The sequence below is a fragment of the Rhinopithecus roxellana genome, chromosome 1 (genome assembly GCF_007565055.1).
Source record: "Rhinopithecus roxellana isolate Shanxi Qingling chromosome 1, ASM756505v1, whole genome shotgun sequence".
Classification (NCBI taxonomy): Eukaryota; Metazoa; Chordata; class Mammalia; order Primates; family Cercopithecidae; genus Rhinopithecus; species Rhinopithecus roxellana.
Window position 1 is genome coordinate 43,038,805 of NC_044549.1, and position 12,564 is coordinate 43,051,368.

The 12,564-nt window shown below is 42.3% G+C and overlaps 1 protein-coding gene across 7 annotated transcripts in view; it reads left to right on the forward strand.

The window, feature by feature from the left end:
• Positions 1–12,564, forward strand: part of CD86 (CD86 molecule) — a 62,876-nt gene that overhangs the window by 21,740 nt on the left and 28,572 nt on the right. For 4 of the 7 annotated variants that reach the window (XM_010370528.2, XM_030941844.1, XM_030941840.1 and 1 more), the window contains exon 2: positions 11,316–11,365. The exons of 1 other annotated variant lie outside the window; for it this stretch is intronic. In XM_010370528.2, coding sequence (XP_010368830.2) covers positions 11,316–11,365 — 50 coding nt within the window. Of the gene's footprint in view, positions 1–11,315; positions 11,451–11,481; positions 11,554–12,564 lie in introns of those variants that run through there. 2 more of the 7 variants (XM_030941863.1, XM_030941868.1) reach the window with 2 other exon arrangements.

Genomic DNA, 12,564 nt, shown 5'->3' on the forward strand with positions numbered 1-12,564 from the left:
TATCCTGTGTATAATGGAAGCTTTTATAAATCTCTATTTATGTGTTCCTAATATATTTATTAAGTGCTTGCTATATTTCAAGTACTAGGGATTTAACAGGTAGCATGAAAGACATAAGGTGAAGCTGTACTCTTGGTTTCTAGCCTAGTGGGGAAATCACATTAATTTAATCACACTAAACATGACTACATAGTGCTTTAAAGGGAAGGAAATCGTTCTATGTGACTATATCAGCTGATTAATTACTAAGCCTTTGCATTTGATATTTTGGTTAGTCTATTATTCTTGAATTTCATGTGCCTCTTCCTGGGTGGGGTGAGGATGGGATTTTATGGAGTCGAGGCTACGGTGGGTGGGGAGAAAACATGAGAAAGATGAAGAGATGAGCCAAGCCAGATTCTTCAGCAGAAAAATCAAGGTTGAAATACCATGTTTCAAAAATCAGATTGAGGCGGGAGTTGAGGTTAGGGGTCCCTAGGCCAGGGGATTGAAGCTTCAAAGAGATAAAACTAGAGCAAAAGCAAGCGCAGAGGGTGGCAGAGAGGTCCGTGGGCGGTTTTCCACAGTCCATTCTAGTGCTGGCAATTCACCTTTCATGGCAGGTAAGAGTATTTGTGGGGTGGGAGAAAGGATAGGGCCATAGGCTGGGCACACAGCCCTTTACTGCCCCTTATCTCTCCTCTCATCTCCTATACAGCGCTATTTCTGAACTGTACATTGGCTTACACTCGGGCTGAGGTTGGGGAAATAGGTGCCATTTTGAATATGTCTGGAGGAGGAAAAGTGTGTCTTCAGCACTTTCCACCTCCCCATCATGGCCCTGAGACCTCAACACCGGGAAGCATCTCGTTCCCTATTGGTCCTCCTTGATTCATGGATGGATATGATTCCTTTCTAAGTTCCATGTCTTTTTAGATAAATTAACTTGAACCTAATGCCTAATGGCTTAAAAACAAACAAAAAAAACCCCTCTCTCCTCCAGCTAGCTTTTGCATTTTAACAGGGGCTTTCAAAAAATGCCTTAGCCCAAGGAATGAGTAATGTGGGAATTCCAAGCAGCAGGGTAGGACTGGTGCGCAGAATGGGGAGAGAAGGCCCCTCAAGTTGTGGCCCTGAAACGTTGGCTTCCTCTCTTTGACCATGATGCTGTTTCTGAGAAAACAAGAATCAAGCTACCTTAGGGGGCCAGGATGGGCATGGCTCCCTTTTAGTGAGTTCTGTAAGCCTCATTCCTGGCAGTCAGAGCCCTCGAGTGGATGAGCACAGACTAGGAGAAGCACTGTGAAACTTTGCATGATCCTTACCTTTTTGGCAAAAAGGAAAAAAAAAAAAAAAAAAAATCATTTTCAAATTCATCAGTAGTTTGAAATAGGGTGCGCCTTGACTCAGAAAGTTTCAATTCTAGCTACAACTCGTCATGCCCACCACCCCTTTACTGCTTCAGGCTCACCATCTCAAGTCGATGAGCCTGTAATACTGGCTTTCTTGATCACCCTGATACCAGCCGTCACCTCTTGACAGGCTTATTTTCTTTAAGCTATCATTACATCATTTTTCTGCTCCCAAACTATTAATTCCAAACTTCCAATTTTCTGTTAAATTAAATATGAATTCCTTATTTGACTTTCCATGCGCTATTAAGCTATCTTGCTCCTTGCTTTACTTACAGAAACTAATTTCCCATTATTTGTCCAAAGACTTCTGCTTCAGTCCAGTCAGCTTTTCTTATTATAAAAATTCCATGATCACTCTTCCATTTCCATGTGTCCTTAAAAAATGTTATTTGATTGGGTCTCAAAAAGTTTCCGAAGAATATGATGCCAATGAAAAGCATCAAACGCAAGGTTATACTTGATGTTTTTACACGTGTGTGCATGTATGTGTGTATCAAAAATATGGCTGAAATGTTTATCCAGTGAAACTCAATCAACACTAAAAAATGGTTCTTTCGGAAGCATCAGTTCTTTGAGACCCATTAAACAGATGCCTCGGATGCAGGGTTATGTATTATCAGGAATCTGTCTTGGGAAGAATTATTGGAAGCTTGCAAAGCCTTTCAAGGACAGAGGAAGATAGTTACCACGTTGAGTTCTAGGAAATTAACAATTGTTATTGTTAAAGGAAGACAGTGTTTCTCAGAGGAAGACTGTTAAACAGTGCAGTGGCCTAGGCTGACAGCCTGCATGAGTGGGAGTATCAGAATGAGCAGACTTAATTACTTAGAACCAATACTGGGTGGAACCTCATCTGCTATAACAGAAATCGACTCGTGCAAGTTCTAACATGCAGGGTACGGTTCTGACACAAAGTCTGACTCACCTGTCAAAGCTCAGCTCAACTATTACCACCTTTACACCACCCTTCCAAGCTGTAGGAGTGCTTGCTATACATGTCTTCTGAAGCCCTGGATCACTTGTAGCCAGCTCAGCAGACTCTACCAAGACAGGGATAGAGATACTTTAAATGTACCATATTGTCTACTATGTTAAAATGAGAGGAACTGACTCAGGGTGAGAGCGATGGAGTGTCCAGATGTTCTCCTTTATTTCTCCTTATTCCTGGAAATGTAATGAGAATCTTAGCGGTGAACTGAAAAGTTATGAGTTCAACCACCCACTCAATTCGAGATTCGCTCCTAAAATGTCTCTTCTGTGTTATTACCCCCACTTTGGTTTGAATAGTACTGGTGACAGGGAGCTTATCACCTCACAAGAAAATCCAGTCATTGATTGTAGCTCTCTATTAAAAGTTTTCCATCGTCTGGAACTGAAATCTGGCTCCCTGTAACTTTTAGTTATTGGAACTACTTGCCCTTCAGCAACAGTGTATGTATCCTCCCATGGAAGGGCCCTTAAATATTTGCAGATGGCCAGCATATATTTGCAATCTTTTCTTCTTCAGGTTCATTACCGTAGTCCTTTTAGTTGTTCTTCATCTGACATAATTTCATTATTCACTAGTGAATCTTGCTGCCCTTCCCCTTGATAAACTGAATTTGTCAGTGTCATTCAAGTATAACTGACCTCACAGAACGTGATACCACAAGCGATGTGGTCTGATTAGCAGAGTTCACTGAATGAATCCTACACTAGGATTGGATGAAATTTTAGTTAGCCGTACCACACCAACATTTATGTGATTTTTATGTTTACTATGGATAGACTATTTCTCCTGTGTCCACTTATTCCTCTTATACAGTTGTTATTTCAAAACTGAAGTACAGATTCTTACACTTACCCTTAGGAAATTCATCATGTTAGTATCAGTCTCTCTTTTCAGGCTTTATGAATATTAATTCAGCTAACCAATTTTTGAGCGGTCTCATTTTGTCCCATCTGCACAGCGTAAGTTTGATTTCTGTTGCTTTTATTAGTAGTTTTACTAAATATGTGAAAGTGAAATAGTAAAACTCAGAGTCTTGTAGCATCCACCGTGGGATCAGTCTTTTAGACAAGAATGATGCAGTTGCTGAGTCAAATGAATAAATGAATAAATCAAACAATGCTTTGTCCTCATTTCCCATATTGATCTATAACCATATCCTGTTAATTATAATTCGAAATATTTCTTGATCTATCCACTTTTCCCTCACTTCACCTGCTACTATCCCAGACCAAACAACCATCTTCTTTCACTCAAACAACTGCAGTAGCCAACTGATTGGTCTTCCTGCACCTGTCCTGGCTTCACTATCATCCATTTGCTACACAGAAACCATGGTCATCTTTTCAAAATGCAAATCTGATGATGTCACTCTCAGCTCTAATTTCTTTGGTGGTTCACATATAAAGACCGAAATCTTTAACTGACTCATAAGACAAGTGTGATCTGGCCCCTGCTCACCTCTTCAGCCTTGTCTTTCACTTATCTCTTCATTTTGGCCACAGGGACCTCCTCGTACCTTCTCTCATGTGCCCTCCTCCCTCAGTGCCTTTGCATATGCTGTTCCCTTTGCTGAGAACTCTTCCTGTCAACTCCCAAGCCCTTCACCTACTTAGCAATCTGTTCAATCTGTTCTGTTTGCCTGTTGATACATTACAAACTGTCCCCAAACTTAGCAGCTTAGAACAAGGAACCCCTTACCCACTCTCACAATGTTTGGGGTCAGGAATTTGAGGAGGCCTTGGCTGATTTTTCTGTTCCTCATGCCATCAATTGATATCACCTGATGTTATTAAGCTGATGGATGGGCTGATCTGGAGATGCACTGTCCAGTTTGGTAGACACTGATTACTTGAAATGCAGCCAGTTCTAACTGAGATGTGCTGTAACTATAAAACACCCACATGATTATTGAAGATTTGGTACCACCAAAAAGCGTTTAAAATATTCATTAATAACTTTTATTCTGATTACATGTTGAGATTATAATATTTCAGATACATTAGATAACATAAAATATGTTATTAAAATTAATGTCACCTATTTCTTTTTAATATCTTCAATGTGACTACTACAAGTTTTCAAATTATATCTGTGGCTTGTAATTGTGGCTTGTATTATATTCTCTTTTTTTGAGATGGAGTCTTACTCTGTTGCCCAGGCTAGAGTGCAGGGGCGCGATCTCTGCTCATCACAACCTCTGCCTCCCAGGTTCAAGTGATTCTCCTGCCTCAGCCTCCTGAGTAGCTGAAATTACAGGTGCCTGCCACTACACCCGACTAATTTTTGTATTTTTAGTAGAGATGGGGTTTCCCCATAATGGCCAGGGTGGTCTCAAACTCTTGACCTGAGGTGATCCACCCGCCTCGGCCTCCAAAGTCCTGGGATTACAAGTGTGAGCCACCGCACCTGTCCTGTTTTGTATTCTTATTGGACAGTGCTGATCTAGAGCAGGGATCAAGCAGTTTTTTCTATGAAAGGCCACATAGAAAATGTTTTCAGCTTTGCAGTCCATGAGGTCTCCATCATAGCTATTCGACTCTTCCATTGTACTGCAAAAGCAGTCATAGATAATAATTTACAATAGACATGGCTGCGTTCCAGTACAACTATTAATAAAAAAAAAGGTGGTAGCCAGATTTGGCCTACAGGCTGTAGTTTGCTGACCCCTGATCTAGAAGATCCAAGATTTTATTCATATGTCTGGTGGCTTGGCAGAGATGGGAGGAAGGCCCAGATGGGACCATCGACCCAAACAGCTATACAGGCCTCTCCAGCATGATGGTCTCAGGATAGTGGGACATCTCGGGATGGTGGCTCAGAACTCCAGAAAACGTACTCAAGACAGACAGGTAGAAGCTTCAAGGCTTCTTATGACCTAGCTTTCGAAGTCCCAGAATACCCTTTGTACTGCATTCTGTGGTCAAACAGGTCACTCAGGCTAGCCCAGATTCAAAGAGAGGAGATCAGACTCTACCTCTTCATGGGAGGAGGAGTAGCCAAGAATATGTGTTTATTTTTAATCTACTATATCATTCTTCAAATCTCAGTTTAGGCTGGTCCTGTTATGGGCTCTCAAAGTACCATGAACCTCTCTTTTGTAGCACTTGTCATAGCTAGTTTTACATTTTTTTGTATGATTACTTGATCTCTATCTTGCTTTTCTACTAAACTGTAGGCAACCACATGAAGAGGAACTGTTTCTGGTTTTGCTCATTATATTCCTAGCACCAAACACAATGCCTGGTTCAATAAATATTTGTGGAAGAAACGAATGAACGAACCAATAGCAAATGAATGAATAACAACTGTATCAATATTAATACCACATTTCTCCCTATTGCTGTCAAGTATATCATGAGATACTCTGTCAGAAGCCTTGCTAAAATTCAGATATATTTGATTCCCAATAACCTTCCTATTTTGCAGTTCAGAAACTTTATAAAGAAAGAAATAAGCCTATCTTACTCCTCCCAGTATCTCAAAGGTAGTCATACCTGCTGCAAACATATAGCTTCAGGTCCTGGTGATCTGAGAAGCAACGCTGTGCAGCATGTCACACCCAGAAGCAAGCCAAGGCCCCAGGCAGCTAGGGTTGCACTGGAACTCCACTCTCTTCTCAGCAAGCTGATGACGTGCCAGTCCAGCAGGCCTGGTTTGTCCAACCACAAGTATGAATCGGCAGAAGGCAGTGAGCTGGGCCCTGAGTGCTGCGGGGCTGAAGCTGACCAAATCCTTCCTCCACAGAGACTGTGGTGTCCCCTGCTTTGCTCAGGGCAAGAACTCTTGTATACCTCACGAGAAGCCAAGGACTACCTACCACCTTCCACACTGGCCCTGGAGCCTGCATTGTAGTTATTTGTGGACACTTTTTCTTCTTTTTAGTGTCAGGTGAGGGACCAAGGCCTGCATGTCTTTACAACCCCTCAACCTCTAGAACAATCTGACACTGAGTAGATGCAGCAAATGTTTGCCTCAATAAATAACCTTCTGAGGCACCAACAAACTTGTCAGCATTTTTCCTGATACTCCGGTTACCACTAACGTTCTAGACAAAGTTGTGAAATAAATCTTTTTCTTTGTTGCTCTCCAACATCTACCGTGGACCCCTCCTCTCACTTCCTGTTTCATCCTCTCTGCACTCCCCTATCCCACCCCATTTCTGGCTGCTGCCACTCCACTTCCCCTCATCCTGCTCTTTGCCTGAACAAGAGCCCACACGCTCCTTCAGACATCAGACACAAAGATACCCCTTCTTAGTTCCTTCCTTTTCTGCCCAAGTAGTCATATTTCCCCAGAGTTCTTCTAGGTGTGGCTTAGATGGTCCACAGTAGTGTGCACCTGAAGCCTAAATCCACGCTGGGAAGCTAGTGCCTGCCCAGGTTAGAGCGGAGAAGAACTCTCTGTACCTGGCACACAGTGGGTATTCGAGCAGTGTTTGCAGAATGAACAGCAGCTCAGGGCAGAAACCCTCTTGATGCAAAGGGATGCTTTACGGCCCCTTCTCCTAGCCCAGTCTGTCTCTCTGAGTGTCCTCTCGATTCCAGGAGCCACCATCACACCTGGCCCTAGGCTGTGCTGCTCCCCTCTGTCTCAGAGGCTAGAGAGCATCAGAGTCCTTTCCGCTGGCTCCTGTGGCAGAGCAAAAACTGGGTAGCATTTTTAAAGGTGCTCTGCCAGTGTGAAAGAAACACAGTGAGGCTGCATGGGTTTAAATCTCAGCTGTACCATTCATTAGCTGGGCGGCCAAGGGCAAGTACTGTGACCTCTTTGAGACTCCATTCCTTCATCTGTAACATGGGGACAAATAATCTCACCCTGTCGTGAGCAGTAACAGTACGATTAATCATTTAGCTGGCTCTTACTCATGTTCTTTGATGGGCCAGACATAGAAAGTAAGTGAAAGTGGGTTACGGCAGGTGCTCTTCTTGGTTTCTGGAGTGAACCTTCAGTTACATGGAGGCTTGGAGGCTCCTCTTTTTAGATTGCTGACTAGTTCACCCACCTTATTCATAGACCTTATTCTGTGCTTAGCTGACAGAAATCTCCTCTCAGAGAATCCCCCCGGTAAATTCTTAGGTTCTTTCCTCTTCCGTTCCCCTTTTTGCTCTCTCCCTCCAAAGGCAAGAGTTTCCACTTTGCAGGCCCACTGGAGAAAGTTATGGCTTCTGGTTGTGGTTGGGGGTTCACTCACCTTCACAGTCAATGACATTGGAGAAACTGGCTTCATAACCCAGCACACACCCTCGCACACACACATCATGGCTAGAGTGGAGAGAAATTCTTCATATGGGGCACTTGTACTTAATAAAAGAAAATCATATCAATCTTGCATATTTTAGCATCCTATTACAACAGGGTCACTGATAAACTAAGTGTCCAGAGTGTTTTCTAGGATGGTATGTGGTCTCCAAATTAACATTAGTGAAGTTTACTGGAAGGATTACTTCTGGGCCAGGCCAGGATTTTGAGGAGAGATGTGGTTGCTGTCACCACATCCTTGAAGGACTTTGGCAGAAGTGTGTTAGGCTTACTCTAGATAGCTTCAGAGGACAAAACCAGTATTGACAGAAGGAAGGTAAGGAGAAGCAGCTTCTAACCCAGGGGAAGAGAGAGTTTCCAAACTGAGAATTCAAAAATGATACTGATTCTTTGTCAGGGTCAGTGCTTCTCCCCACTGTGTGAATTACAGGGGCCATTTGTCCAAGATTCTTCAGAGCAATACAGATTTCATGTAATTATTTGAATATAATTTTATATTGAATTTCTTTTATTGTGAGTATGATCATCTTTTCAAATATATGAGATAGTTATTTCCAGTTCCATATACTATCTGTACATTTCTTTTGCCCGCTTTTAATTTGGGTCTTTGGCCTTTTTTCTTGTTTTTCTTATTCATTTGTAGAAGCTCTTTTTTACATAGAAAATTAATACTTTGTGACTAGTTGCAAATATTTTCAGTTGCTGAAAATACGCAGTACGTGTTCCATGTAAGAGCTGAACGGCTGGTTCCTGATCGCTGTCTCCCTCCCTTCCAGCCAATAGATTTCAGAGTTTGGGCATTACCTATTGAGCCAAAGCTGACACCACAACAAGGGCAGAGCGTGGGAACAGAGTTCTCTGTCTGATTCCTGTGAAATTCCTCATACTAAATCACCAACAGCAACCTACTTAACATAGAATATGAGAATTGAACAAGTGCTGGCAAGGATGTGAAGAAATTGGAGCTCTTGTTCCAGTTGTCGATGGGAATGTAAAGTGATGTAGCCGCTGTGGAAAATAGTGTAGCAGTTCCTCAGAAAATTAAAAATAGAATGACCACATGATCTAGCAATTCCTCTTCTGGGTATATACCCAAAAGAACTGAAAGCAAAGTCTTAAAAGAGATATTTGTACACCCTTGTTCATACCAGCATTATGCACAATAGCCAAAAGGTGGAAGCAACTCAAGTGTCCATCAACAGATGAATGGATGAACAAAATGTAGTATATACATACAGTGGAATACCATTTAGTCTTAGAAAGAAAGGAAATTCAAACTCATGCTACAATGTGGATGGCCCTTGAATGCATTATGCTAAGTGAAATAAGCCAGTCACAAAAAGACAAATACTGTATGAATCTACTTATACCCCATGCAGTCAAATTCATGGAAACAGAAGGTGGAATGGTGGTTGCCAAGAGCTGAGAGGAGAGAATGAAGAGTTATTGCTTAATGGGTATAGGAGCTTAGTTTTGCAAATGAAAGAGTTCTGAAGGTGGATGTAGTGATGACTGCACAACAGTGTGAATGTATTTCATACCACTGTACACTCAAAAGGTAAAGATGGCAAATTTTATGTATATCATACCACAACTAATAATGATTTCTAAAACTTATGAGATGTAATTTCACCTTTCCTATTGCTAAAGATCACAAATTAGAAAACACTTTGGGAAAAGGTACATGAAAATAAGCACTCCTGTGTTGATCAGAGCATAAACATATAATCTCAGGGGAGAACAATTTGCAACATTCTTCGACCCTTTGGTCAAGGAATTCTACTTCCAGGAATGTAGCTTACTCCCACCTATGTGATATGGTGTATAATCAAGGTTTTCCATTGCAACAAAAGATTGGAAACGATGTAAGTTTCCAATCTTATTATTGTCATCCAATATAATATAATAGACTAATATGCAACTGTTAGCATGAGGATACTCATTACATGCTGATACAGAATAATCTCCAAGGTAGTCATATGTGTGCAAAACTGTACACAGTATGCTACCATTTGTGCTTAAAAATAAAAAGAAAACAGAATATGGGTCAATGTTTTTGTTTAGTTTTGTCTAAAGTAACTTCAAGTAGAGGCAGGAAACTGGTAACAGGTAACGATGATCACCCTGTTACATCTATAGAAGAAAACTAGACAGTTAGGGGACAAGGCTGGGAGGGAGACTTGCTTTCCACTATTTATCACCTTTACCTTCCAAATTTAGTACCATCTACATTTAGTACCATGCTCTATTCAAAAATATTTATTAAAAAAACAAAAATTATAGTCTAGAAGGAAGAAAAAAACATAACAGACACTTCTAGCCCAATGCTTTGCACTGGGAGCTATGAAAGCAGAGGAAAGAAACCCAGATGGCTTCTAGACAACACCGTCTGGGGAATACATTTCTGCTATTGGATCAAGAATAGTTGTGCATTTTTTCCTGGAAAGAATTGCTTTGTTTTTATCAACAGAACTATGAATTTAGTGGACAGACCTGTGAATTAATTCACTGGCTAGGTTTTCCTTTTTACATTGGCTGTTAAAAAACTATAAGCCAAACTTATGTCCCACTCAGTGCAAATTGGGCAGATTTCTAGGGCAAGCATTTAGCACTGCCCTTGTCCCTGGCTCTGTATTATACAACTGTATTTGGTTTGCTTTTCCACCTGTTTCTTATGTTGGTCATCTTTCCTGTCTATGGCCGTACCATCCTGAATGTGTCTGATCGTATCTAATGTTGGTCACCTCTCCTTATTCTTTGCTTCCTTATAGGCCACTAAGCAGCCTTCTTGGTGCTAGTTAGGGTAAGTGCGTGGGTGGTGAAGGAGGGAGGAGGGAGAGGAAGAAAGAAGATAGAGGTTATAAAGCAAAGCATATCCTTTTTCTTGGCTTCATCATGTAGATTAAGTGAATTGCTCTCAAAGTGTGGTCCTTGGGCCGGCGGCATTATCATCACCTTATGTTGTTAAACATAAAAATTATTGGGTTTCATCCCAACCTACTAAGCCAGACTTTCTGTGGATGAGGCCCAGGAAACTCTCCAGGTGATTTTTTACTGACATTCAAGTTTGAGAACCACAGGAAAACAAAAGGAAGGCTGATTTCTAAGACTAAATACAATACTCTCCAATTGCCTCCATGATACCCGTTGTGTTGGTCAAGATAAATAATGCTAGCTATTGCAATAATCAATCCCCCAAATTTTATGTTTTGCCAATATCACAATCCAATGTAGATCAGTTGTGGGAGAGGTGTAAAGAGAGCTGCTTTACTAGTTTATTAAGCAAACCAGGTCCCTTCCATTGTAAGACTTTGCTATTTTCTAGGCCCTCGGACATTTCCTCTGGATCCCCTGCTGCTAAGAAGGCAGGAGAGAGAGGCGAGAGAGGAGACTTTAGCAGCCAGATCTGGAAGAAACATCTTTTCTGCCCACAATTCCATTGGCTAGAAGGCAGTCTCATGGCCTATCTAACTGCAGGGGAGGTTGGGAAATGTGACCTATCTATGGAGCTAAGAGCAAAAGGAAATGGCTTTGATGAACCCCTGGCATTGTCTCTGCACACCCAAGAACCCAAGTGAATCCCAACTTCCACTTCTAGATCATGTTTTGGGGAACATCGGTTTTCAGTTTCCTTTTCTAATCAAGTTTTACCTTTTCTTTTTTGACTCTAGCACTATGGGACTGAGTAACATTCTCTTTGTGATGGCCTTCCTGCTCTCTGGTAAGAACCTTTCAGCTTTGTTAAGTCCTGGAATCCTACTGTCTCCTGATGAGTCTGACCACTGCAAGCCCAGGCCTGAGACTTGGTGGGTTTTACTCACTTTCTACTGAGCGTTGTACAAGACCACATGCAAAAAAGACTTTCCTGGAGAAGAAGGAAGTGTTATGATTGAGAGCAGCTGATGGCAGGTAGCTGGGATGGAGCTCTCCTGCCATGTGCTTCTTCCGCCTCCGCAGTCTCACATCAGTGAGCCTAGATGCTCAGAGTGGGGTAGCCTGGCCTATCCCAAGGGGATAGGGGAAGGCTGCTGCACTGAGGCCCCTGAGACTTGACTCTTTTGCTCAACACATATTCTCTTCTGGTCGTTTCTGACCCTGTTTCTGTCTTTCTCAGGCTCCTAGGAAACAACTGATGGAATTCCAAAAGTCTCCCTTCATACGGAGCACGAGTTTTCACGTCCCTGCCTTCCCTACCCTCTCTCACTCCCTTCCCTATAGCCCATGCACATACATCATGGTTGCTACAGCTTCCTGACAACTATGGATCTTCAGCTAATTGTGTCAGCTGATTCACAGTGGAGCCTAATGAAGCTGAAGCTTCAGAGCCCTCCATTTGCACAACCCTTTCTAAATCCCCCTCAAGACCTTGTGAAGAGCCCTCTAGCAGTGTGGTCACATGTCTTATGCTTTGGTAAAATTTGAATAAGTAAGATATTTTAACCACAATGAGTTATGACCACTGTCTCCTTCCTCTGCAACTTTTCCCTCCATGCCATTCTCCTCCTATCCGGTGGTGGTAGCAGTCAGGGGCATTTCGTATTTGAATTCTACATTCTTTTTCTTAACTATCCACTGCTTCCCCTCAAAATTTTAACAGCATCCAGCCTCACAAAACTCAGATCTTCCCTGTTTACAGTTCTACTTTGAGTTTCAGTTTCTTCATCTGTAAACAGGGGTTGGCTGCAGTCCCCGCCATGTATCCTGACTCAGTGTCTTGTAGTTACTCCTGGCCCACCTCTTCCTGCTGCTCCTTCTCTCCACCTGCAGGTCTGAGAGGGAAGCCACCCCACTAAGACAGGGAGGTGAACTGAGCCTGAAGTTTGGCTCCAGCACCCACAGGCCACCAGCCATGAGTTCACCTCCTCAAGATGGCCACACACCATGCCCTTGGCCACTGTTCCCATGTCTGCTGTGGGTGAT